At 40.1% G+C, this 26,593-nt stretch overlaps 1 protein-coding gene across 1 annotated transcript; it reads right to left on the bottom strand.

The window, feature by feature from the left end:
- Window positions 1-3,191: 3,191 nt before the first annotated feature.
- On the bottom strand, window positions 3,192-26,593 carry LOC139310139 (vomeronasal type-2 receptor 26-like). Its single transcript, XM_070934297.1, has 5 exons — window positions 26,442-26,593; window positions 21,458-21,743; window positions 20,308-20,520; window positions 4,526-4,652; window positions 3,192-4,093 (listed from the first exon to the last, which is right to left on the bottom strand). The coding sequence occupies exons 1-5, from the start codon at window positions 26,591-26,593 to the stop codon at window positions 3,192-3,194; spliced, it is 1,680 nt and encodes a 559-aa protein (XP_070790398.1).

The following is a 26,593-nucleotide window of genomic DNA, read 5'->3' as shown; positions in this document are numbered from 1 at the left end:
TTGAGACAGAAACTGAAGCAGAAAAAGCTGTATATGCAGCAGCAGCAACATTTGACATACAGTATATTGCAGGAGATCCTTCCTAGAGTTCTTTCTTCAGCACAGAGTTAAATCTCAGAGATCACAAAAAGACCACAACTACAGTGAAGAAGGTCCAGTTTGCCCCCAGATTTGGAAGAGCTATCTGCAATTTCAGACTGCTAGAGTATTTGCCCAGCTTTACCCCAAACTCTGATCTCATCACAGGAGGCTGTTACAAATCAGATTATCACATGCTATCTATGGCATTTGTTGTCACATTGATTGGCCACTAATTGTGGTGGTGGAAATCCCATGAACCTTGTTTAAAGGAGAATAAATAATCATGATTTTAATAATTAGAAGGGGAATTGGGAACGAGACTTGGCCATAAAAGTGTGCCGTTGGAGAAAAGAGTTTTCTTTGACTCAGGAGAATAATCCGAATTTGAAAGTTGAGAAAGGAACAATTCAGGGAAGTTTGATTGTATTTTAGTCTCCAAACTTATTCTTGAGATTCTAAAGATTAAAATGTGGAAAAACAGTTCAACACTCTTGAACTATGCAGTGGGCCATTATAATTTCTTCTTATTTTGTCTGATGTGGATGAGGCCATCTTCTTCAATGACGGTTTGATACTCCAGGATGGTTAACTCCAGATCATGACATATTGAGCAATCTATTGTTGTTCTTGTTGAGCCGCAGTGATGCAGTGGTTAAGTGCAGCACTGCAGGCTACTTCTGCTGATCACCGGCTGCCAGCATTTTGGCAGATCAAATCTCATCAGGCTCAAGATTGACTCAGACTTCCATCCTTCCCAGTTCGGTAAAATGTGGACCCACATTGTTGGGGGCAAATATGCTGACTCTGTAAACTGCTTAGATAGGGCTGTAAAGCACTATGAAGCGGTATATAAGCCTAAGTGCTATTGGAGCCCCCTGTTAAATTTCTTGTATCTTTCAAAATGTAGAAGAGACTATCAGTCTTAATGTTTACAAAGACGATCTAGTCTTTGAAGTGATGTCCCGGTGGAGGCCGTGTGGGTCTGGATGGAGAGAAATAGGCTCCGACTCAACCCTTCCAAGACTGAGTGGCTGTGGCTTCTGGCATCCCGATATAGCCAGCTGATGCCATCGCTGGCTATTGAGGGCAAGTTACTGGCCCCCACGGAGAGGGCTCGCAACTTGGGCATCCTCCTGGATGCACGGCTGTCTTTAGAAGAGCATATGACGGCCGTGGCCAGGGGGCCTTTTTATCAGGTTTGCTTGATTCACCAGTTGCGTCCCTTTCTGGATCGGGACTCCTTACACACGGTCACTCAGGCACTCGTCACTTCTCGCCTGGACTACTGTAATGCTCTCTACATGGGGCTCCCCTTGAGGAGCACCCGGAGGCTCCAACTGGTGCAGAATGTGGCCGCATGGGGGATTATGAGAGTGATGGGGCGCTCCCATGTGACACCTCTCCTGTGTGAGCTGCATTGGCTCCCGGTAGTCTTCCGGGTGCACTTCAAGGTGTTGGTTACCACCTTTAAAGCGCTCCATAGCTTAGGGCCTGGGTACTTACGGGACTGCCTTCTGCCAATGATAGCCTCCCACCGGCCAGTACGCTCCCACAGAGAGGGGCTCCTCAGGGTGCCATCAGCCAGGCAATGTCGGCTGGCGACCCCCAGGGGGAGGGCTTTCTCTGTGGCAGCACCTGTACTTTGGAACAACCTGCCCCCGGAGATACGTAGGATCCCGGATCTCCGTGCTTTTCGCCATGCCCTTAAAACTTTTTTATTTCATCAAGCTGGGCTACCTTGACCCCCACCTTAGATATTTTTAATTATTAATGGATTTTAGTTGGGGTGTTTTAAATTTTATATTAGGCCAAAACTTGTTTAATTCCTTTAAAATTAATCTTAAATTTTGCATGTGATGTTTTTATCCTTGGCTGTTCACCGCCCTGAGTCCAGTAGGACAAGGATGGTATAAAAATAAAATAAAATAAAATAAAATAAAATAAAATAAAATAATAAAATAAAATAAAATAAAATAAAATAAAATAAAATAAAATGAAATAAAATGAAATGAAATGAAATGAAATGAAATGAAATAATGAAATGAAATGAAATGAAATGAAATAAAATAATAAAATAAAATAAAATAAAATAAAATAAAATAAAATAAAATAATAAAATAAAATAAAATAAAATAAAATAAAATAATAAAATAAAATAAAATAAAATGTCAAAATTCCCTGGGGCATTAATCTGAAACAATGGCCCATTACTGACTTTTCATGATAGCAATAGCAATAGCAGACTTATATACTACTTCACAGTGCTTTGTATATACAAAGCACTGTATGCTACTATATGTACAGTATATGGAAATGGAAATGGAAATGGATATTGAAATGAATATGGACATGGATAAAAAAACAGGAACCAATTTTAATATTCATAAGCACATCATTGTCAAATTAGGTGTCTACATGATTTCCCCCAAAAAGTCTTCTTTTGATTGAAGACTGTAAAAAAAAAATTGTCTCATTAATTGATTCAAAGGGGTGGAGAAAAAAAATTAAAGTTGCTCCTATGTTCATATTGATATTTTATCTATTCTTAATATATGTTATCTGTTTCTCTGTTTTTCTCTTTCTTGATCTCTGCTATCTATCTATCTATCTATCTATCTATCTATCTATCTATCATCTATCTATCTCATTTATCTATGAATGATCTTACATTATCAAGCCAGAAGAGATCAATCAAATATATATAATATTTGAAATTAACTATTTTTTAAACAAAGTCACAACATCATCCCAGAAAATAAAATATAACACCAGCACACCAACCTATATAGTAACAAAAACACACGTCGTCATTAGCCATAACCTATAATTTAATATAAAACCATATCAGAACATCTCTGGTCACAGTTTATCTGGCCTGGCTTCAGAAATTTTATAAATGTCATAATATGAATTCAGATTAGGACAATTGAAGGATATGATTATTTCAAATAGCTTGAAGCTTTTTAAATAACTTTACTACTCAATTACTATAATTCAAAATTCACATGGAATGAAGAAAGATACGTGACAAGACAAAAAAGATAACTTCAAAGTATGTGATTTTATTATGCATGTAAACTGTACCAAAATAAACACCAACACAAAGAAAATTAATGAATTTTTATCCTCAGATGTTCTTTGGTGTTCATGTCAGGTCTCAGGATAATAATGTAGCATTTGGGGATAAAGATGCAGCCCAGTAAACCCAGGCCAGAGGCCAGGATGGAGAAGATCTGCACGGCTACCATGTATTTCCCCTTGGTGCTCAGATAAGTGGGAACAAAGGAGATCCAAACGCTACAAAAAACCAACATGCTGAAGGTGATCAGTTTGGCTTCATTAAAGGCCCCTGGCAGATTTCGAGCCAGAAATGCCACCAAGAAACAGATGGCAGCCAAAAAACCCATGTAGCCAAGAGCAGAGTAGAACATGGTGACAGAGCCTTCATTGCACTGCAGCAGGATGTGTTCTGGTTGGGAATGAAAGTCAGAATCTGGGAATGGGGGAAAGACTCCCAGCCACATCATACAGAGGCCTACTTGAACACCAGAGCAGGATAAAACAATAGAGTTGGCCAGACTCTTCCCCAGGCATTTCCTCATGCTGCTGCCTGGCTTTGTGGCCAGAAAGGCCACCACCACCATGACAGTCTTGGCCAGCAAGGAAGACACAGCAACTGAGAAAACAACACTGAAAATGGTTTGTCGAAGGAGACAGGTCATTTTCACGGGGCGACCAATGAATAGAAGGGAGGTCAAGAAAGAAAGCAGGAGTGAAACCAGGAGGATGTAGGTGAGTTCACAGTTGTTGGCTTTGACTATGGGAGTGTCTCGGTATTTCATGAAGATTCCCAGAATAAAGGCGGTGGTTAGGGACAAAGCAATGGCAAAGAAAGCCAGGATGAGTCCCAACAATTCTTGATAGGATAAGAAGCTTATATTTTTGGGGACACACTGATCTCGCTTCTTATTGGAATACTGGTCATCTGGACACTTTTCACAATGGGCTGCATCTGAGAAAAAAAATTGGTTAGCATGAATCTGTTTCTGCAGCTCTAGGAGCATAAAAACTGCATCAGAAATCAATTACTCCATTTTCAAGGAATAATATTTCTCCCCAGTGATATTAATATTATACAGCATTAGTTAAAATATCAAACAGTCTTTTTAAAAGCTGAAGATGAATGTGATTATCAGGTCTCAAAACCTGTCCTCTTTCCCAAAATCAAGCAAAAAAGTAACAACTCAGTAGAAATCAGCAACCTTTCATTATATGTTTTAATGCTCACAACATCATCCAGATTTGGTGATAGTGCCCAATCTTTGAAGTTTGTGGATGCCTTCAAGAAGTTTAATGTTTTTCTTGCTTCTTTATCAAATATCCCCCCGAAAACAAGATAGAATATTGATTGTATCTTGATTTTTTTTGGAGCCACCTACTGTACCTTCTTGCACAGAGAATGTTCCTTCCATACACAGAGAACAGTCGTAGCAGCAAACTGGGGCTCCCTCTCTCACAACCTTGGCATAACCTGGGGAGCAACTTTCTGTACATCTTGAATAAGGCACCATCTAAACATAAACAGAAACATTAGTCAGGATGATATACTGTATGAATTAGAAGGATTTACTGAAATCAAGTGGCTTCCAAAAGCTCAGGAGCACATTGAGCGAAATCAGTCAAGAAGTAGTAGCATGAACTGTAATTACTCTACTTGCAAGGGGCAAATGAAAGATCATTCTCTTTCTCTATCAATCTCTACTGTAGATCCCAAAATAGACTCACTGCCTTAGTTTTTTCCCCAAAGGAAAGTAGTTCCATTACAAAAGATGTTACTCCTGAGGGCATATGTAAGAATGATATAACTTACCGTATTTTTTGGAATATAAGACGCACTTCCCTCCCCCCCAAAAGAGGGTGAAAATTTCAGTGCATCTTATACACCGAACGTAGCCAAAAATGCGAGGCACGGAGGAAGCAATGGTCTTCGGCAATCCCTGAAGCCTGGAACAGCTGATTGAGGGTATTCTGGGAGACCAATCCACCCGCCAATCAGCTGCTCATACTGAATCAGGCTGCAATAATGTGCTGAGGCTGACCTGGCTGTTTGTGCAAGGACTGTCACAGTTTGCAGCAGCAAGGAAAACACAAGTAGAACAGAGGAGTTTCAGTTTCAGTTTCAGAGATCAGCACAGCATGCAAATTTAGAATAATTGACCTAAGCCACGCCCACGCTCCTTTCATGTTGCTCCCACAGCAAATAATATTTCACTTTCCAAACAGTCCTCAACTCTCTCACACACTGACAGGATGCTAGCCAGCTGAATACTAATGGATGCTGGTAGGCAGAGGCAGATTTTTTTTTCTTATTTTCCTCCCCCAAAACTTAGGTGCACCTTATACTCCGGAGTGTCTAATCCTCCAAAAAATACGGTATATATTTTTTCTACATCTTTGCTTTTCATATTCTGGATTTTTCTCCCAAAGGTGCTTTTTCAAAAGACAACTGATCTTTGTTTTCCCTTAAAGACATTCCACTTCTCATTCCAGAAGCTTCTTCAGTTTTGACTGAATGGTGAAGTATGGAAGGATTTATAATCCTTGCAGTTATCTGGTTGTTAGCAGTCTTTCTGAAAGTTGTTGAGGCCACGTGAAATTTATCTGCACCAGGGCCGGATTTAGATGAAAAGAGGCCCTAGGCTATTCCACTTATGAGGCCCTTTCACCTATAGTGAAAGTGTAATTTTAATTTTGCTAACAATTTGAATGTAGGCCCCTCTTGATCTTGAGGCCCTAGGCTGAAGCCTAGTTAGACTATAGGAAAATCCGGCCCTGATCTGCACCCTCAGGGTCACCTGAATAGTTCAAATGGGTGTGGAACCTTTCTGCAATTCCTGAATCTATATCTATATCCTGTTTACAACACAGTTATTTCAGCATTTCCAAATCTTTCCATCCTCCATCATTCAGTCAGAACTGAAGAAGCTTCTTGGATGTGAAGTGAAACATCTTCAAGGGAAAACAAAGTCCAAGTGCCTTTTGAAAAAGCACCTTTGATACAACCTGGATGACTGAGAATCTCCATAGACATTCTGGATTTTCTCTTACTGAAAAGAAGATAAATTTGATGTACTATAAATTATGGCAACATATTTCAGTTTAATAATGTAGATTGCAAATCCCGCAATACAATGCAGCAGGTTCCATTGTATGATAGATTATTGTAAAACCTCTAAAGTAAAATGATATCTAATGAATTAATGAGGCTTTAAGTTCTCTTATTTGGAAATTATCTCAACTGGCCCCAATAAGAATTATTTCTGAGTAGAAAAATTTCCACATATGGAGATAAATAGAAGAGCAAAATCCAAGCAGCCTCAACTACTTTGTTAAATAAAGTTGGCCATTGGATGGCGCTTTGATTGACAGATATCTTGACATCTGAGGAAGCTTGTCTTTCTACATTCCCAATTTTCACCCCCGCATCTGATTTGTTCAAAGATGATGTCCACTGCATGATATCAAAGTCACCAACAGGAACTCCATTTTCATCAAAAAAAATCCCATCTCTGGAAATATTGTGATGTTGGAAGTTTCTCAGGAACCTATGAAGCTGCAGGAAAAAAAAAACATTCCAATTTGAGCCTTTATTCAATATTTTTCTTGCTATTATTCCAGATTGGAGGTACTCTGAATAATTTAACCTCTTCAAATCATCACTACAGTCTGAAGCAGATTGATTCAGCGTTTCATGGGATGCTTCTTCCAGTCATTCTCCAGGAATTTACAGCTTTTTTTCAAATATTTATAGAAGAGAAGAGAAGAGAGGAGAAGAGAAGAGAAGAGAAGAGAAGAGAAGAGAAGAGAAGAGAAGAGAAGAGAAGAGAAGAGAAGAGAAGAGAAGAGAAGAGAAGAGAAGAGAAGAGTTGAAAGTGACCTTGGAGATCTTCTAGTCCATCCCCCTGCTTAGGCAGGAAACCCTACACCACTTCAGACAAATGGCTATCCAACATCTTCTTAAAAACGTCCAGTGTTGGAGCATTCACAACTTCTGGAGGAAGATGTTCCACTGATTAATTGTTCTAACTGTCAGGAAATTTCTCCTTAGTTCTAAGTTGCATCTCTCCTTGATTAGTTTCTACCCATTGCTTCTTGTCCTCCCCTCAAGTGCTTTGGAGAATAGCTTGACTCCCTCTTCTTCGTGGCTGCCCCTGAAATATTGGACCACTGCTATCATGTCTCCCCTAGTCCTTCTCTTCATTAAACTAGACATACCCAGTTCCTGCAACTGTTCTTCATATGTTTTAGCCTCCAGTCCTCTAATCATCTTTGTTGCTCTTCTCTGCCCTCTTTCTAGAGTCTCAACATCTTTTTTCACATTGTGGCAACCAAAACTGGATGCAGTGATCCAGGAATGGCCTTACCAAGGAATTATAAAGGGTTATTAACACTTTCCGTTATCTTCATTCTATCCCTCTGTTTATGCAGCCCACAACTGTGTTGGCTTTTTAGGCAGCTGCTGCATACTGCTGGCTCATATTTAAATGGTTGTCCACTGGGACTCCAAGATCCCTCTCATAGTTACTACCATTGAGCAAGGTACCACATATACTGTACCTGTGCACTTTGTTTTTCTTGCCTAAATGTAGAACCTTACTTTTTTTACCATTAAATTTGATTTTGTTAGATAGCACGCAATGTTCAAGTCTGTCAGGATCCTTCTGTATCTTAAGCCTATCTTCCTAAGTGTTAGCTACTCCTGCCAGCTTGGTGTCATCTGCAAATTTGATGAGTTCCCCATCTATCCCCTCATCCAAATAATTCATTATCTCACATTCTTGAAAACATTGAATAGATAACACCACCACCATCAGGTGGCTTTGTAACTGGATAACAAATTATATTCAACATGTAGTCCTCTGGGGAACCTCATCCACATGGAGGAAAGTAAGCAATGGGATACCCCAAGTTTCCATTTGAGGCCCAGCACTCTTCAATATCTTCAAAAAAGATCTAGGTGGGGGAATTGAAGGGTAACTGATCAAATTTGCAGATAACACTAAGCTGACAGGAATACCCAACACTCCAGAAGACAAACTCAAGATCCAAAAAGATCTTGACAAATTGAACATGGTCCCCTACCTAACAACATGAAATTCAACATAGATAAAAGTAAGGTTTTACACTTATTCAACAAAAACCAACAGTATAGGTACAGACTACGTGTCAAGATTCTGAAAGATGCCCTAATTAATTCATGCACCATGATCCAAACTTCAAGGAAATACATTCATTTATTAGGAGCACCATTCCGGCAATACTCAGATGCAGTTAGGACTGATGCTACGTAGATTTACGTTCCCCTATGACCCTGTCTCTCCCCTCCTCTCTGGCCATGTCATAAATCACATTCTCCAATTAACCACTTTGGCTGGCTGTGAAACCTTACACCTTCCTTCTGATTGCGGTGAGAAAGAATGTATGGAATTCACTTCAGTTCTTCCTCCCTCCTGCTCATGGCAACTTGAAAGCTTTGCAAGTTGACACTACGTGAAATTTGGCTTAATACCAGTAACCGTGAGAAGGATCTTGGAGTCCTAGTGAACAATCACTTAAATATGAGCCAACAATGTGTGGCAGCAGACAAAAATGCCAATGCAATCCTAGGCTGCATTAATAAAGGGATAGAATCAAGATCACATGAAGTTCTAATATTGCTTTACAAAGCCTTAGTAAGACCACATTTAGAACACTGCATCCAGTTCTGATCAACACAATATAAAAAAGATATTGAAACACTGGAAAGACTGTAGAGATGAGCAACAAAAATGATTAGGGAGCTGAAGGCTAAAACATACCAACAACAATTACAGCAGGGGTAAAATCCTACTAGTTTGGACCGGTTTGGGTGAACCGGTAGGGATGATTGGTATCAGTTCGCCGAACCATAGCAATCATCCCTGGTGGCCCACACATGCCCGCTCGCCTCTTCCAGCTCTCTCGCCTCTTCTGGCTCACTCGCTGCTTCTGGCTGCTCAGCCCACCCACCCACTCCCACCCTATGTAAGTTCCCTTTGCCATGTAGCCCAGCTACTTGCCTCACCAGTCACCTCACCTGCTCAGCTCACCAAAGGTAAGCAATGCATGCCGCCTGCTCGCCGTTCGACTTCGGTTGGGTGCCACGGCCCAGGCCCAGGAACATGTGATTCCCAGAGTCCTTGCAGCTGCCACCCACTCACTGCCCGCCTCGACCGGGTCAGAGAATGCATCATTTCCTGGCTCCGGCCTTGTCCCTGAGCCGCTGCCCACTCTCCTTTTGCCACATTATGTGTCCTTAACTTAAGGGAAGGCAAGCCATGGCTGAGACATCGCCACTGGGCTGAATGCCAGCATTGCCTCCCCCCCTCTTGTCGCAAGATGCCTGCAGCCGCAGCCTTTTTTTTTTTTGGTGCTCCTGTAGGTGCTTCTTGTTCCAAAAGATGCAGCAGCTGCAGGCTTCTTGTAGCAGAGCCGCTCTCCTTCTTAAACATGTCGCTGCCATCGCCACTCTGTTCCATGTGCTGGGTGCACATGCACACACCATTTACTTATTCATTCAGCATTTATCAGTGGTGTGCGCATGTGCATGGAACAGGGTGGCAATGGCGGCAGCATATTTAAGAAAGGGAGCAGCTTCCTGTAACTTTCGCTACAACAAGCCTGCAGCTGCTGCATCTTTGTCTGAAATGGTGCAGGGTCTCCTGCTCAATTTGTGGGTTGGACTAGAAAAACCTCTTAGATCCTTTCAAACGCTTATTATTCTATGTTTTATGTTCTATGTTTTGCTGCTTCACCATCACAGCCCACTCTGAGGCAAGACCACTTGCAGATATGGGAAAACATGTAATGGGAGAAGAGGGAGAATACAATTTTGCCCTCAGACCTGATGAAGATGAAGTTAGCAGAGTTAGCTAGCAAAATTCAATCTTAATCCAGAAAAAATATCCAGCTGAATTCCTTAGCTTGGAGACCACTTTGTGATCACAATAAAGGTTGAGGATTGCTGGAATATTCTGATGCTTGTTTAGTTTTGAAAATTATGTTGTCACCATAGAGCTATTTCTGTCACCAAAGCATCCCAAACTAGCACAGGTTGTTTAACTTTGGAAGATGTTTCTCTATCATCTCTCTCTAACTCACCATCAGGTTTCCAAGTAATAGGCCCATAGCAAACAGGACTCTGAGGCAAGCAGGTTCCTCAAACATCAGTTTTATTGGACATATCATATAGGCATAGGCTGGTGAAACCTGACTCTAAAGGTTTCCACAGTTTTCACCTAATTAAAAGTAAAAGTTTTCCTCCCCTTACCAAACAATCAGTCACATGGTCCAATCAAGGTGTCATCCGGTTGCCTGGTGATTTTACTCATCCTCCCTCCGGCCATCAGTGGGAATTTATTTGGTTCCCAGGAGAAAGTATTTTGTTTTGGCTACAAAACTCCAGCTATCTCTATTCCTCCCCTCCCTCTCTATCCCTCAGCTCCAATGTGGCAACACTGAAGCATCAAAATGGCCTCGGTCAGGTCAGCTTCAGAATTGACACCCACTCTCAAATATCACAAACTGGTCAATTGCTCTTTGGAATATCTCACCCTTTTCTACATCTAATTTAATATTGAGGAATTGGAAGGGGAGAATCCATGGAACCTCAAGGGAGAAGACTTACCTGCCATGGCTGTACAATCTGGGGTGGTTGATGGTCTTCAACTTGCATTCTCCTCTTACTCCATTGGGAGGAAGAGGCAGCACTGAGGACCCAGGCCACAATTTGAATTATTTGGGAAATACTGGAGGAGTCCTGAGACATGATTCTTGCAATCACATCATGGGGTGGAAATTCCCAATTCTCCTTTTCTCTACATTTTTTCCAAACTTTCTTAGATAACACAGGACTTGAAAAAGAACATTGGAATGCTTCCTTTCCATACGATAAGAACATAGATGCATGAGAATTAAAGTCATAATACTGAGTCCTTCTCTTTGTCTTGATGAGGAAGGAAAACAAAGCATATTTATTTTGGAGATCAACCAAGAGGTCAAAATTATCTACACTTAAAGCTGTCAAAGTTGTTGCAATCCACACCCTTCCCACAAGGGATGTATTAGTCATATCAATCGTTTGTATTATTACTGCTAACATTCCTGAGGCCTGAAAATCCAGTTGGAATACCATAATTTTTATTTGACTCTTGATAAGAGAAAGGAACATTTTCCTTTTTTCTTGCATGAGAGTTTCTCCAGCACTTGTCGGCAGAATTGCTTCTGGGACAAATCCTGAGAGGACAATGCAAATACCATTTTTTAGAGCAAGAACTTCCAAGCGTCTTTTGAATTTTTCTCCCTTTTCATTGTCCTGAGAAAGGAGGCTGATCCACGTCCATTGGAAGTGCAGGAGTAGCTTGACGATTGCTGAGTAAGGAGGTTCTTGGTTTGGGGTCATCCGATATGAAAAAGGAAAATGATGATTTTTCTCAGCCGTCTGGTTGATGACATTATAGTTGATCTAAGATAAAAGGGAAGGTATTGGTAGTGTAGGAAGTTAGCACCCACCCCATCCTAGGAACATGAGATATTTTCAGTAATGGTATATGTTGCAATATTTTCAGGATCAGACTCAATAAATATAATAGAAGTTATAGGTTTAAATATAATTCTCTTTAATCATAATAGGCATTCTATATTCGCTGAATATTCAAGATAGAAGCAAGGAAAATGGGGAGGATGGCTCCTTTTATATACAAGGGGCGGAGCCAGGAATGGGAGTGGTAAAATATGAATACATTAAAGCTCAAGTAATAAGTTAACCCCTGATGTTCCATATATACATTATTTACACATTAGAGAATAAGGCATTTACATCTGACAAATCCCCCTCTAAATGCCGGTTCGTTATACAACACCAGTTACATTCAGATTCAGGACAATATAATACATATAATTTAGAAGTTAAATATTTGTGTTGTTTAGAAGGTAAGGGTTTTGTTAATATGTCAGCTAATTGTTCAGAAGTATCACAATGTATTGCTTTGATGAATCCGTCTTGAGATAGTTGTCTCACGTGCTTAAATTTTATATCAATATGCCTGGACCTTTGTCCAATTGCATCGGATCTAGAAATTTCAATGGCCGCTTTATTATCTTCATGCATAATAAATGGTAAAGTAGGTTTCTTCCAAACATCTGTGATCAAATCATTGAACCATACAAGGTTATTTGCAGCTTTAGACAAGCAAACATATTCTGCTTCTGTGGTAGAGGTGGCTACCAGTTCTTGTTTACCAGTATACCAGTAAACTGGACAATCGTTCAATAGAAAAACATAACCAGAGGTACTCTTTCTGCATGATGTATCACCAGCCCAATCTGCATCAGCATAACAAGTAATTTTTGGTTCTTTGTCATTATTGGGTTCCAATATTAAACAAAAATCTAATGTACTTTTCAGATATCTTAAAATTCTTTTGACAGCTTCCCAATGATACAAGGTTGGTTTGCTAACATATCTTGACAATAAATTGAGAGGTAATGCAATATCTGGCCTAGTCCAATTAGATATATAAAGGAGTGAACCTATAACTGATCTGTAAAATGTGTTGTCTTTAAACTCAGGGGAAGATTCATCATTGTTTCTAAGAAAATCAGTTTGCATAGGTGTGTCACATGTTTTGGCATTATTTAAGTTACATTTGTTTAGGAGTTCAATGATTTTATCTTTTTGAGTAAGTTTGAATCCCCTTTTTGTTTTGTTAATTTGTACACCAAGGTATTTATTCACTCTACCTAGTGATTTCAATGAGAAGTGTTCGTTTAACTTATTTACAAAGATTTCCCTGCTCTCTTTATGCTTTCCAATATATAAAATATCATCCACATAAATTAATACAAATTCAATATGATCATTACTTTTTTTTACAAAGAAACAGTTATCAGCAGTGGTGGCGTTGAAATCCATGGTCTTTAGTACTTTTACCAAACAATCGTACCATCTTTTGCCAGATTGCTTCAATCCGTACAGACTCTTATTTAGTAACCAAATTTCGTTCTTATTAGTGTATTGACTGTGTGGTGCTCTTACATATATTTCCTTATCTAATTTTGCATGTAAGTATGCAGTCTGTATGTCATATTGAAACACGTCTAGATTGAGTGCAGATGCTACTACAAGAGCTGTTTTGACACTCTCTGTTCTCACTGTGGGTGAATATGTGTCAGTATAGTCTTCTGGATATTTTTGTGCATAACCTTGTGCAACTAGTCTGGCCTTGTATAAGGTATTACCTCCTTCTAAATTCTTAATTTTATAAATCCACCTGGTACCTATAATTGTTTTATCCTTAGGTGCGATCGCAGGTGTGAATACATTTAATCCTTGTAAACTTTTCATTTCTTTTTCCATAGCTAGTTCCCATTTTTCTCTTTCTTCACGGGGAAGTTTCAATACTTCCTCATATGTATTAGGTGTTATTTGTTCTCCATCCATATGCATAATATAATCTTTGTATTTATTTGGTATTTGGTTTCTATTATTTCTAATATTTCTTTCAGGTTTGCTATGGTTGTCATGCAAATATCTGGCTTCCTTTTTTGTTAATGTGTCTGTCTTTATTTTATGCTGACTATTTGTCCAAGTTTTGGTTTTGTTCTTACTTTTGTTAATATTTTGATTTTCTGTTGTTCCTTCCTCGCAAGATATATTATCTTTGCTTTTATTAGGAAAAATTTCATTAAGGTGCAACTTAGACCAATTGGCCTGCTCATGAAACACAGCTGTTCTGGATACTATAAATTTGTTATTATTATCGATGAATCTGTACCCTTTGGTTCCAGTTTCGTATCCCATGAATCTTAATCTCCTGGATACGTTTTCTCCCTTTCTCCTCAATTGTTTAGGTATGTGCACGTCTGCAGTAACTCCAAATATGTGCATGTGTGCTAATTTAGGTTTTCTATTGTACATCACCTCATATGGTGTCTTATTCACAATACTGGACCATGTTCTATTTTGAGTGTAATTTGAATAATGTAAGGCTTCTGACCAAAATTGTTTGCCTAAACCAGCATCCTCTAATGTGCATCTAATCATGGTTTGTAGTGTGGAGTTCTTTCTCTCTGCAATCCCATTTTGAAAGGCAGAAAATGGATTGGACGTGAAATGTAGCATCCCTCTATCCTTTAACCATTGGGAGAATTCTTTAGACATGAATTCACATCCCCTATCTGTCATAATTTGTTTTATTCTGATATTATGTTGTGTTTCTATGCGTTTGTAGAATTCCTTAAATTTCTGAAAGGTTTCATCCTTGTGCTTTAATGTGTAAACAAAACCATAGCGACTGTAATCATCCACTATTGTTAGGAAGTAACGTTTTCTATAGGTAATTGATGGAGTTAATGGACCAACTAAGTCCATATGTACCAAATCAAAAATATTGTTAGTTGATCTGTTAGATTTTTTTGGTCTAGGACTGGTTTTTAGTTTGGTGGATTTACATACTGAGCATTCTAAATAATTTTCACAATTTTTTATTTTTACACCTTCTGCGTGTTCAGTCATTTTTTGTACTACAGGAAAGCTAGCATGTCCTAACTTCCTATGTAAGATATGAGCACACTCATCATGAATTGGTTTACCTATTTTTGGTTTCTTCTCATTGTGTGTATTTTTGTTATCATGAGTTAATTTACATTCATCATTGTCACTGTTACTGACATTTTCATCATCTGCTTCAATACAATCTTCCATATTTGAATCAATGTTATGTAACCATCTTTCTTTGGTTATCAGATAGGGTAGACCCCCTTTTATCATCACAGTGCCTACATTTGTTTTGTTCTTTTCTATAGTTGCTTTCCCCTTTGAGAAAACTATATTGATGTCAGATTCTCTGCTTAGTTTTAAAGCACTTAGTATGTTGTGAGGTATTTCTGGGATTAATAATACCCCCTCTATTTTCCCTAAACCAGGCAAGGTCACATTTCCTCTGCCTAATACTTGAACCTTTTCTTGATTAGCTACCTTTATCACAAACTTATCTTCTGTAAATGAAGATAATATACTTTTGTTATTAGTGGTGTGATTTGTTGCACCAGAATCAATAAGCCAATTATTGTTCTCATCTTGTTGTGTTTTGGTGCTGTCTTGTTTATTTAGCCCATTTAGTGACCCAGATTTTCTCTCTTTTGAATTTTCTCTACCCCCTCTACTTTCTCTGTAGTTTGGTGGACTTCTATATTTGTGTCTATCTGTGGAAGATTGCCTGTAATTGTATTTGCTCCTATATTCTGGCCTATGTCTCTCCCTTGGGACTTTGGGACAGTCTCTTCTACTGTGTTCCCTGGATCCACAATTGTGGCATCTAAAGGCTTCATTATATTTATCTTGAAAGACTACTTTCCTAAAAGATTTGTGTTCTGTTTGGTTACTGGAACGATTTTTTCTTGAATTGTCTTCTGCTATCAATTTGTTAGATAGACTTTCTATTGATAAATATCCCAAATTAATGGTATCTAAGTGTGACATAAAGCTATCCCATGATGGATCAAGTGAATTGATAATAACACTTTTCATAGTTTGATCTGAAATCACTTCCCCCCTCAATTGCAGCTCAGCTCTTATTTTGTTTAGATTTATCAAATGTTCACTTATAGAAACCCCTGGTTTCACTCTAGAAGAAAAGAAATCCTTAGACATTCTTGTGGTTGTGGCTACGCTATCGCTGTGAAATAGATTAAACATGCATTGAATTATTTCTGATACAGTTAGGTTTGGTTTGATGCTATGATACATTGCAGGAGACACGCTAGAAATTATTATGAAAAATGCTCTATGATGTAAACAGTCTATTTTTAAAGTCCAAGGTCTTCTTGGAGGACTAGTTATAAAGAATAGTAAATTTTCTTTCATAAAAATAACCTGAAGCTGTTGGTACCACTCTTGTAAATTAATGCCATCAACTCTAAGTTTTGGGAAGTCACTGGGTAAGTTCCCCACATTATTTTGTCCATTACTTACAACCTGAGGCAGTCCGTGGTCTCTCAAGTGCAGGAAATTACAGAACGGCATTGGGATGCTTGTAACGAGTCTGCGCGGTTCTCTGGCCAGTTCAAGTCTTTCGGGGCCGTCTACGTAGTTTTGCACATGCGCGTTGCTCATTTCTTCTTTGGCGCCGTTGTGGAAGGTTCTCTCCATTTCAGCTCTCTCGATCCGCTCCTCTTCAGATGAGTCGGTCTCTGGCTCGGTTTTTGGGGCTTTGGTGATGGCGGCGGTTCTTCTCTTTCTCTTGTGTGTGCTGGCACTCGATTCTGTCTGCGGTGTAGGACGGAATCGGCATGGCTCTCTGGGCTCGGGTGTCGTCGTTTTCGAAGTCAGGATGGGAGCGTGCAGGTCTTGAGTTGTCGGTTTGATTGCTTGCTTCTTCGTTGATGTCTTAGAAATTTTCAATCTTGGCCCAAAAGCAGCAAAAAGTGTTTTCATTGCTGACTCTACTTGAGACTTTGTTAAATCGTCTTCACTTTCTGATTTTGGTTCATCTGAAGAGTTTGAGACTTCTTTTTCACTTTCTTCGTCTGATAGCGTTTTTCGCGCCAGAAATTTTGAACTGAGCGTTTTGATTGGCTCTGCTTCACTCTCTTTTGAAGTTCGTTGAAACCAAGATGGCTGCCGTTCAAAATTTCGCGCGGGGTCACATCTTTTCTTTTTTACAACTATTTTCTCAGTAGTCATTTCACTCACAGTTTTTTGATCTTTGGGTTTTTCTTTAATGATGTTTTTCTCTCTCGCTGCTCCGCTGTTCCTCAGCATCTCCTGGAGGTCCGCGATGAGGCTTTCATCATTCTTTTGGCTTTTTAGTATTTTTAATATTTCTGACCTGAGTTCGTTATTTTCTATCTCGATTTCTTCCTGGTCGTTATTTTCACTCATCAGTTCTTCTTCTTCAGTGGTGTATTCTTCGGATTCTCTCGAAATCGCATTAGTGGATTCGTTGATCATCTCTTGATCAGTTTCTATTTCTTTGCTGTAGGCCCTGGTGTTGGGCCTATCTTTCTTGGACATTTTTAATTACTTATTGAGTCAATTAACCATCCTCTGCTACCAGCTTGTTGCAATATTTTCAGGATCAGACTCAATAAATATAATAGAAGTTATAGGTTTAAATATAATTCTCTTTAATCATAATAGGCATTCTATATTCGCTGAATATTCAAGATAGAAGCAAGGAAAATGGGGAGGATGGCTCCTTTTATATACAAGGGGCGGAGCCAGGAATGGGAGTGGTAAAATATGAATACATTAAAGCTCAAGTAATAAGTTAACCCCTGATGTTCCATATATACATTATTTACACATTAGAGAATAAGGCATTTACATCTGACAGTATAGGTTCCCCTCACAGATATGTGCTAGTCGTTCCTGACTCTAGGGGGTGGTGCTCATCTCTGTTTCAAAGCCCACCCCCTCCTAGGAAAATGAGATATTTAGGAAACATTAAAAGGGAAGAATATTTCCCCTAAAAGGGAGGCAGAAACTCCGCCCCCCCCCATCTTTGTCAATGGGCCTTTAAGGCCTGAGCCAGTCTATTCTACATAACAAAGATCTACCTGCTTCAGGCAGAACCATAATAGCAATTCCAAAGCCCTTTCAGTACTTCACCATCCAGCAAGGCTCAACCAATCATGGACTCAAAACACAACTTACAGAGTTGCCCCTGTATGGCCCTATGGGAGTCTGACAACCAATCAGAATAAAGTTCAAATTCAGAGGGGGCATAAAACTCAGTCACTCTCAGCATCTCTTCCCTTTTTTTCTTCACCCAACATGATCAAAGCATGTGATCCTGTCCACCATTAATACCATCTTTCCAAGCAACTTCCATCTAATTTATAATAACTTCCAGTGCTTTTCCCCCATTTGTAACTGAACCCAGAAGGATATTTCTTCTAACAGTAGTTTGTGCCAGTTTTAATGATAAAAGTCAGATGGTAAATCTAAGGGCCTTTCCACACTGCTGAGAGACAATTCAAATGATAACTGCATGAATTTTGCTAATTCCCTTGATGTTCTGTCCTTTTGTCTTCTATGCTCCCTTTGAAACCAGGGAGCTCTGAATTATCTGTGGGTGATGTTCATTGGTGGTCCTCATAGAGCACACCCTTCTGGTCACATTATAACTCTGTGGGTCACCCATCCACTCAGTCAATTAGTCAATCAGAATAGAGCTGGAAAGTCTTCTAGTCCAACCACCTGCTCATGCAGGAGACCCTAGTCCAGGGGTATCAAACTCAAGGCCCAAGCCTGGATCTGGCCTGCAGGGTGCTTAGATCTGGCCTGTGGGGTCGCCCTTGAAATAGCAAAGGACCAGCCCGCAGTGCCTCTGCCAGTGAAAATGGAGTTAGAGAGGGCCGGGCATGGCCCTCCCGAGCTCTGTTTTGGCAAGGAGAGGGTTGCAGGAGGCTTCCCAGCCAAAAATAAAGCTTGCGAGGGCCATGCATGCCCCCTCCGAGCTCTGTTTAAGCTGGCAGAGGGTTGCAGGAGGCCATCCCAGATGAAAACGGGGCTCAGGAGCCCATTTTCGCTGGCAGAGCATTCAGGCCACCGCAGGTTCCCCTGACACAAGTGACATCGTGCTGCCCATTCCCACCTTGGCCATGCCTCCGCCCGAAGTCAGACACAACCTGGATGTGGCCCTCAATGAAATCGAGTGACACCCCAGCCCTAGTCCAACCCCCTGCTCAAGCAGCAGACCCAAGACCTTTTTACACAAGTGACTGTCCAGTCTCTCCTTAAAAAAAACCCAGTGATGAAGCACCCACAACTTCTGAAGGCAATCTGTTCCAATGATTAATTGTCCTCCAAGCCTTAATTCCAGGTTGCTTCCCTCCTTGATTAGCTTCCATCCATTGCTTCTTGTCCTGCCTTCTGGTGCTTTGGAAAATAAATTGACCTCCTCCTCTTTATGGCAGCCTCACAAATACTGGAAAACTGCTATGCACTCATGGAATATCTTTTTAAACTGACAAACATATTAATTTCTCATAGATTATTACTGCTTATTTGATTGTTTCGTATGTTGGGCTTGAAATATTGTTACAACCCCCCTCAGGAATTGTTTAATATTGGTCTATTATTTCATTGTCTTCATTCATATAATTGATTTGAAATCATTCTATATAAACTCTTTAATTGGCTGAATTTCTTTCAGACATTTGAAATGCAGAAGTCAGTTTACTAACCTCCTTTAAAAAAAAAAACCCAAATCAACTGGCATTTTGCCAAGCTCCAGTTCAAAATAGGAAAGAATATTATGACATACTTTCTTCTGTGTTGTACATTAATTGTTGTTGTTAGTTGTGAAGTCATGTCTGACCAGGGGTGAAATGTAAAATGTGTTACTACCGGTTCTGTGGGCGTGGCTTGGTGGGCGTGGCCAACTTTTTTTTAAAACTTTTTAAAGCATTTTTTTCTGCAAATGCAAAAAAACGTTTTGAAAAGCCTCTGCCGATCAGGCAACTCAGCTGGGATTGTCAGAGAGACTTTAAAGCATTTTTTTCTGCAAACTCTTCAGCGGAAGAGGTGGTTAAAAAAATGCTTTAAAAAGCCTCTGATGATCCCAGCTGAGCCGCGCGATCATCAGAGGCTTTTTTTTTTACTTTTAAAAGCATTTTTTCAGCGGAAGAAGTAAAAAAATGCTTTTAAAAGTAAAAAAAAAGCCTCTGATGATCATGCGGCTCAGCTGGGCATGGTGGTGGTCGGGGGAGCAGGGATTTTCGGGCGATCCAGTCCTAACTGGGAAGCATTTCACCCCTGTGTCTGACCCATCGTGACCCCATGGACAATGTTTCTCCAGGCCTTCCTGTCCTCTATCATCCTCTGGAGTCCATTTAAGCTCACACCTACTGCTTCAGTGATTCGATCCAACCACCTCGTTCTCTGTCATCTCCTTCTTCTTCCTTACCCAGCATTAGGCTCTCCTCCAGTGAGACCTTCCTTCTCAATAGGTGGCCAAAGTATTTGAGTTTCATCTTCAGGATCTGGCCTTCTAAAGAGCACTCAGGGTTGATCTCCTCTAGGAAAGTGGTCACCAACTGATGGTCCATGGACCACTGGTGGTCCACGAGAAAATTTAGGTGGTCCTCAGAAAAATTATTTTCATTTTTTATATTGCACTAAATCAGGGGTCCTCAAACTACGGCCCCTGGGTCGGATATGTGCAAAGAACATTTGTGTTGCTGCAGAATCTCCCCCTTTGAGGTTTTCTTGTGTGGGTCAGAGGGGGGAAGAAATTCTGACTTGAGGTCTGTTTCAGCCCCCTGGTGCGGGGCTTTGGGTGAAGGCTGGAGGGAAGTGCCACTGGTGGCGAAGATCCGGAGGGCCTTGTTCCAGTGAGACTGCATCATGGGGCCCTAAGGGGCCCAGGCGGGTAGGCTAGGAGCCTGGCAAGGTGCCCCTCGATGTGAGTGACATCAAGTTGGCCACACCCAACCAGCCGGTCATTAGGCAGGGATTTAAAATTATGAATTTAGTGGTCCCTGAGCTCCAAAAGGTTGGGGACCCCTGCTCTAGGACTAACCAGTTGATCATCTTGCAGTCCAAGGGACTCGCAGGAGTCTTCTTCCGCACCATAGTTCAAAGGCCTCAGTTCTTTGGCGCTCAGCCTTTTTTATGTACACTATTTTTTTTATGCATACTAGAGAAAGTATGTAAAAGCTGTTTCTGGAGGTGCCTTCTACTTATCTTGACCCATTTATTGTTTTTTTCATATCTTTCTTTTGAATTTTTCACTTCAGTCTCAACATTATAAATATGAGGAATTCCTCACTGTGAGGGTTATGAAGAGTTGGAACAGCCTGCCTCCTGGAGCTCCACTGCTGGTTATTTTCAAGGAAAACTTGGACAGCAATTTGGCTACAGTGGTCTGACCATTCCTCCTCTGTGTAAGGAGATGTACATTTTATTCTATGATTCTATGGAAAAAAATCTCTTTTGCATTGGTCACTAAATTTTCAAAATGTTTAAAAGTCACTGATTCAACCCTCATACATTCTATGACAAAGTCTAACTTTTCAAACGTCATAATTTTCATAAATTCCCAATGGTCACACCCAGACTTTTTCTACTACCAGAGGCCTGCTGGCCACATGGCCCAAAGCCAAAGTATGTATATTCATAGAATGGTAGACTGCAACCGGTTTAAAAACTGGTTCTGTGAGCTCACACTTTGCATTTGTGTACAGCGCTCAAAATACACCAATATCAAGCTCTATAACTTACCCTCTAGTGCTGCCTTCTAGGCAAATCTGAACATTTTACAACCCAGAATTAATTTCTTTGGCTTTATACCTGTGGAATTTTATAGATGCTCAAGACATTGGAAATATGATCAAAGAGTTCAGCATCCATCTCTTCAAGAATCGCCAGCAGGTTCTTTTGTCTTCCACATCTGTAGTTTGGGATGTTCTCCTGTCCTGTAGACAGCACATCCAGCATGGCCTCATATGTCATTCTTGCATTGAAAAAGGTCCCATAGAAGTTGTAGCCCAGGGTGATGTTGGGTAAGAGCCTTGAATTCTGGTTGACCTCATGAACAGCCAACAAGAAGGGCAGAATTTGGTAGAAGGTGTTCTCACTGCAATGTAAAAAATTTCATCATCTTTTTTTGCTCTATATCAATGATTTATGTGATCAACTTAAAAGCAATTGCATTCTTTTTGCCGATGATGTAAAATTATTCAATTTTACAGATAATTCTGTTGTTTTGCAAAGTGATCTCAACTATGTTTCTGAATGGTGTCTGAATGGTCATCTATTTGGCAACTTCAAATTTCAATTCATAAATGCTCTGTCTTATATATTAGTAAACATCACCAGAATGTCAAGTATAAGAAAAGTGGCATTGATCTAGCACAGTGGTCACCAACTGGTTGTGGCTGCTTAGCTCCAACAACTGGGGCCCTAACTGGGGTGCCAGTAACTGGCCTTGTAGTCCCACAGGTCTTCCCTCTGCATGGAAAGACAATGCTTGTAGTCCTCAGTGAGGTGCTTCTGCTGAGCCTCCTTCTTGGTCAGATCCAATTTGAACTGAGCCAGATGTTTTGCCAACTCTTTCTCATGGTGGCTGCTTAGCTCCAACAACTGCTTCCTCTTGGGGCCCTAAGGTGCCCAGGCGGGTAGGCGAGGAGTGGCAAGTAGAGGCTGGTAAGGCGCCCTTTGACATGGGTGACATCAAGTTGGCCACACCCACCCAGCCGGTCATTAGGCAGATCATATTAGCAGTCCCTGGGATTTCAAATTATGAATTCAGTGGTCCCTAAGGTCCAAAAGGTTGGGGATCTCTGATCTAGCAGATGACCCTCATCTTGTTAAGAACATAGGTGTACTTACTGTATCTCTAACAATTTATGCTCCAACGCTCACTGTAACATCATTGCTAAAAAAGCATTAAGAGTTGTAAGGTTAATTTGATGAAGCTTTTTTTTCTGGAAACATTGTATTGCTCATTAGAGCTTATAAAACCTATGCTAGACCAACCTTAGATTATTGTTTAACTGTTTGGAATCCCCACCATATATCTGACATCAGTACAATTGAGTGGGTTCAGAAGTACTTCACGAGAAAAGTCTTGCACAATTCTTTACACAATAGAATTCCCTATGCTACTAGGCTCAAAATTCTCAGTTTGGATAATTTAGAACTGCGTCCCTTGTGGCCAGGCCTAGGTATTGCATCCAAAATTAAACAGTGATATTTTACCTGTAAATGACTTTTTCTGTTTTAATCGCAATAATATGTCGGCGAACACTTTAAATTCCATGTAAATTGTTCTAAACTTTACTGTAAAAATATGATTTCTGTAATACAGTTGTCAAAGTCTGGAATGCCCTACCTGATTCAGTTGTCTCAGCTACAAATTTTCACAGTTTCAGTCACAAATTGACTTCCATGGATCTTACTTCATACTTAAGTGGTCAGTAGAGGGAGCATGCATAAGTGCACTAATGTGCCTATCGTCCAGGGGTAAAATTCAGCAGGTTCTGACAGGTTCTGGAGAACTAGTAGTGGAAATTTTGAGTAGTTTGGAGAACTGGCAAATGCCACCTCTGGCTGGCCCCGGGAGTGGCGTGGGAATGGGGATTTTGCAATATCCTTCCCCTGCCACACCGACCAAGACACACCATGCCCATCAAGCCACACCCACAGAAGTGGTAGTAAAAAAATTTGAATTTCACCTCTGCTATCGTCCCTTTCATTGTATTTTTATTCTCTTATTCTTGTTCTCATTTTTCTTTGACAAATTCCAATAAAGAAAGAAAGAAATCTTCAGTTTGGCTTTTCATGAAAGTATATCATATTTACTGCAGCTTTATGTCTATATAGTGCAATCAGTGGTGGGATTCATCCAGTTCGCACCACTTTGAGAGAACCGGTTGTTAACTTTCTGAGCAGTTTGGCAAACTGGTTGTTGGAAGAAATCATTAGGGCAGAGAACCGGTTGTTAAATTACTTGAATCCCACCACTGAGTGCAGTGCCAAAAAGTTAATCAACTTCTCTTTATTCATGTCAGGGATCCGACAGATGCCCTAATTAAATCATGAGCCTCTAACCAAGCTTCAAAAGAAATCCAGTTAGTTATTAGGAGCTTCATATAGGCACTTTCCCAAGTGAAGTCAAATCTGACCCCACGTAAATAATGCCCCAACCATGACCTTGTTTTCCTCCTCCCCTCATGGTGTGTCATTAATCACATTGCCAACGGAGCAATTTTGCGGGCTGGAGAGATCACTCCCCTCCGGCTGCTGTGGTAACCCTGGGATACAGCCTTGAGAGATATAATTCTAGAATGTGCATCTGTCTTTGGTTGCTGTGCTGTTTTGTCGGTTTCCCATCCCACTTGCCTATGGCAACTCGAGAGCAGGCCAGGGATGCTTTGCAAGTTGACGTTTCAATTAAATTATTCAATTTATTTGAATTTTGCAAGTGATAGACATTTTTGAAATTTCTGTGAGAAGAACAGTCCCATTGACACCACTAGGAGCTTCTTGCCAAAAAAAAATATCAGAGAGAGATAGCAAGCTTGTTATGTCAGGATCAAAGGAATGCTATCAAAATCACCAGAACTAATTCTGCCTTTTTCTCCACATTATGACTTGGGGGGAAAAATGAGGAAAATTATTCTTATAGTTCAGGAGCCAGGTAAGGAAAATGGTTACAATAGCAAGAAACCTCCACACCATCGTCTTCTCAAAAAGAAAGTGTGAAGGTTTCTTACTATTGTAACTGTTTCAATCTGCTTAGAATAAACTTTTTGCAAAACCGAAGCATTTATTTTATCCACTTACCTATTTATAAAGCTAATATATCACTCATATCAATTCACAACAATCCGTAAAATGTAATTAAAATCATACCACTCAGGTGTGAACTAAATCATATCTCTGATGAATATACAGTAAAGGTGACAAATAGATTTAAGGAATTAGATCTGATAGACAGAGTGCCTGAAGAACTATGGATGGAGTATCGCAACATTGTACAAGAGGTAGCAACTAAAACCATCCCAAAGAAAAAGAAAGGCAAGAAAGCAAAATGGCTGTTGAGGAAGCTTTGTAAATAGCTGAGGAAAGAAGGGAAGCGAAAGGCAAGGGAGAAAGAGAAAGATACACCCAATTGAATGCAGAATTCCAGAGAATAGCTAGAAGAGATAAGAGTGCCTTCTTAAATGAACAGTGCAAAGAAACAGAAGAAAACAAAAGAATAGGGAGGACCAGAGATCTCTTCAAGAAAATTGGAGATATGAAGGGAACGTTTCCTGCAAAGATAGGCATAATAAAGGACCAAAACGGTAGGGACATAACAGAGGCAGAAGAGATTAAGAAGAGGTGGCAAAATTACACAGAAAAACTATATAAGATCCTTTTCTTTCCAATCCTCAAGAATGCTATTAAGGGATGCTACCAAGTGTACATGTATAGGTTGTGATCATATGATATTATTTCTTCCTGTTATATCACCCTGGAGAGGACTAACTGTTGGGATTCCAGTGCTAGATTAGCAAGTGGTATTACCTATCTGAAGATGGATATCTCTTTAGCAAGCCTTCCTTAGACCTGGAGATTAGCAGCAAAATACTCATGGTTTCCATAAAGAAGGCTGAGCACCAAAGAATTGAGGCCTTTGAACTATGGTGCTGGAGACGACAGAGAATGAGGTGGCTGGATGGAGTCACTGAAGCAGTCAGTGTGAGCTTAAATGGTCTCTGGGGGATGGTAGAGGACAGAAAGGCCTGGAGTAATGTTGTCCATGGTGATGATGGGTCAGACACGATTTTGTGACTAAGAACAACAACATTCACGACTTTAGAGTTATTATCCTATATTCTACAGTTAACTACAGTTAATGTGATTCCTCTTGACTAAATATTAACTTATCAAATAAAGTCTCTCCCGTCCTTGAATTTGGTTTTTAAAAAGTATCCCTTTTATTCAAACCAAAAGGAACAGGGAAGCCAGAAAAGTGGCAAAAGTGTTAAAGGGTGGAAAGAAAGAGTGGAGAGCATAGTAGGAATTATAGAGTAAATGTAAGGAAGGGGAAGAAACAGTGGGGAGAAAATTCAAGAGATCTCACTCTGTTCTAAGGTATCATTCAATCACTTTATTGGGAGTTACTGTTTTACTATTGTTAATACATAAATAAAATAAATATGAATAAATAAGTTGCTGACTCTCCACAGTCCCAAGGTAGTCATTTTGAAAGCAGGCAGAACCCCATCCAGGCAAGATTCATTGTGGGACAGTGTTGGCACTGCCCAGTGTTGCCCAGTATTAAGGCTGACAGTTGTGGAAGAACTGAAAAAGAAACTTTGCAAACTCAGGTTTTACAAAATCATCAGGTTCCCCAGGAGCCTTAACTCTAAAGCAAATTGGGATGAGCAATAATGACTTGCTTTTCTCTTGGTGAGGAATAGGGGAAAGGAAATCATTCCTAGAAAAGACATTGAAGGTATGTGGTTGGAGAAGATGACGCAGCAAAATATCGATTTAAAACCTGGAGTATTCCTGTTGTGTATTCTACCAGAAGCTTATAATAAAGAAAATGTATACTTGATTATTCATGTAATAACTGCAGCTAGAAGTGTATTTGCACAAAATTGTAAAAGTGAAGAGATCCCTACGGATGAAAATATGATTAAGAAAATATTAGCAGCACCAGCTCAGTAGAATCACACCCACTCTATTCTGGGCTTTTTTTCCTTTCTAGCAGCTAGCAAGCTCTTCCTGCTAGGTGGGAGGAAAAAAGCCCAGAATCCTTGAATGAGTTGACAATTACCTTTTCAGTTGATGGGTTGGAGGCTTGGAGAATGAAAATGGGTACAACAGAGCTATAACTCCAGACATTATTCCTGTAATCCAGTAGTCTCCTGGCTTGTAGTAATGGAACCACTCCTTTTCTTCTATGATCACCTTAAATGGACATTTCAT

This window comes from Pituophis catenifer, unplaced genomic scaffold (assembly GCF_029215685.1).
Source record: "Pituophis catenifer annectens isolate HBS135680 unplaced genomic scaffold, rPitCat1.0.hap2 SCAF_2, whole genome shotgun sequence".
In the NCBI taxonomy this organism is placed as follows: domain Eukaryota; kingdom Metazoa; phylum Chordata; class Lepidosauria; order Squamata; family Colubridae; genus Pituophis; species Pituophis catenifer.
The sequence above is the reverse complement of the archived record's forward strand: the minus strand, read 5'-3'. Positions and strand labels throughout refer to the sequence as shown.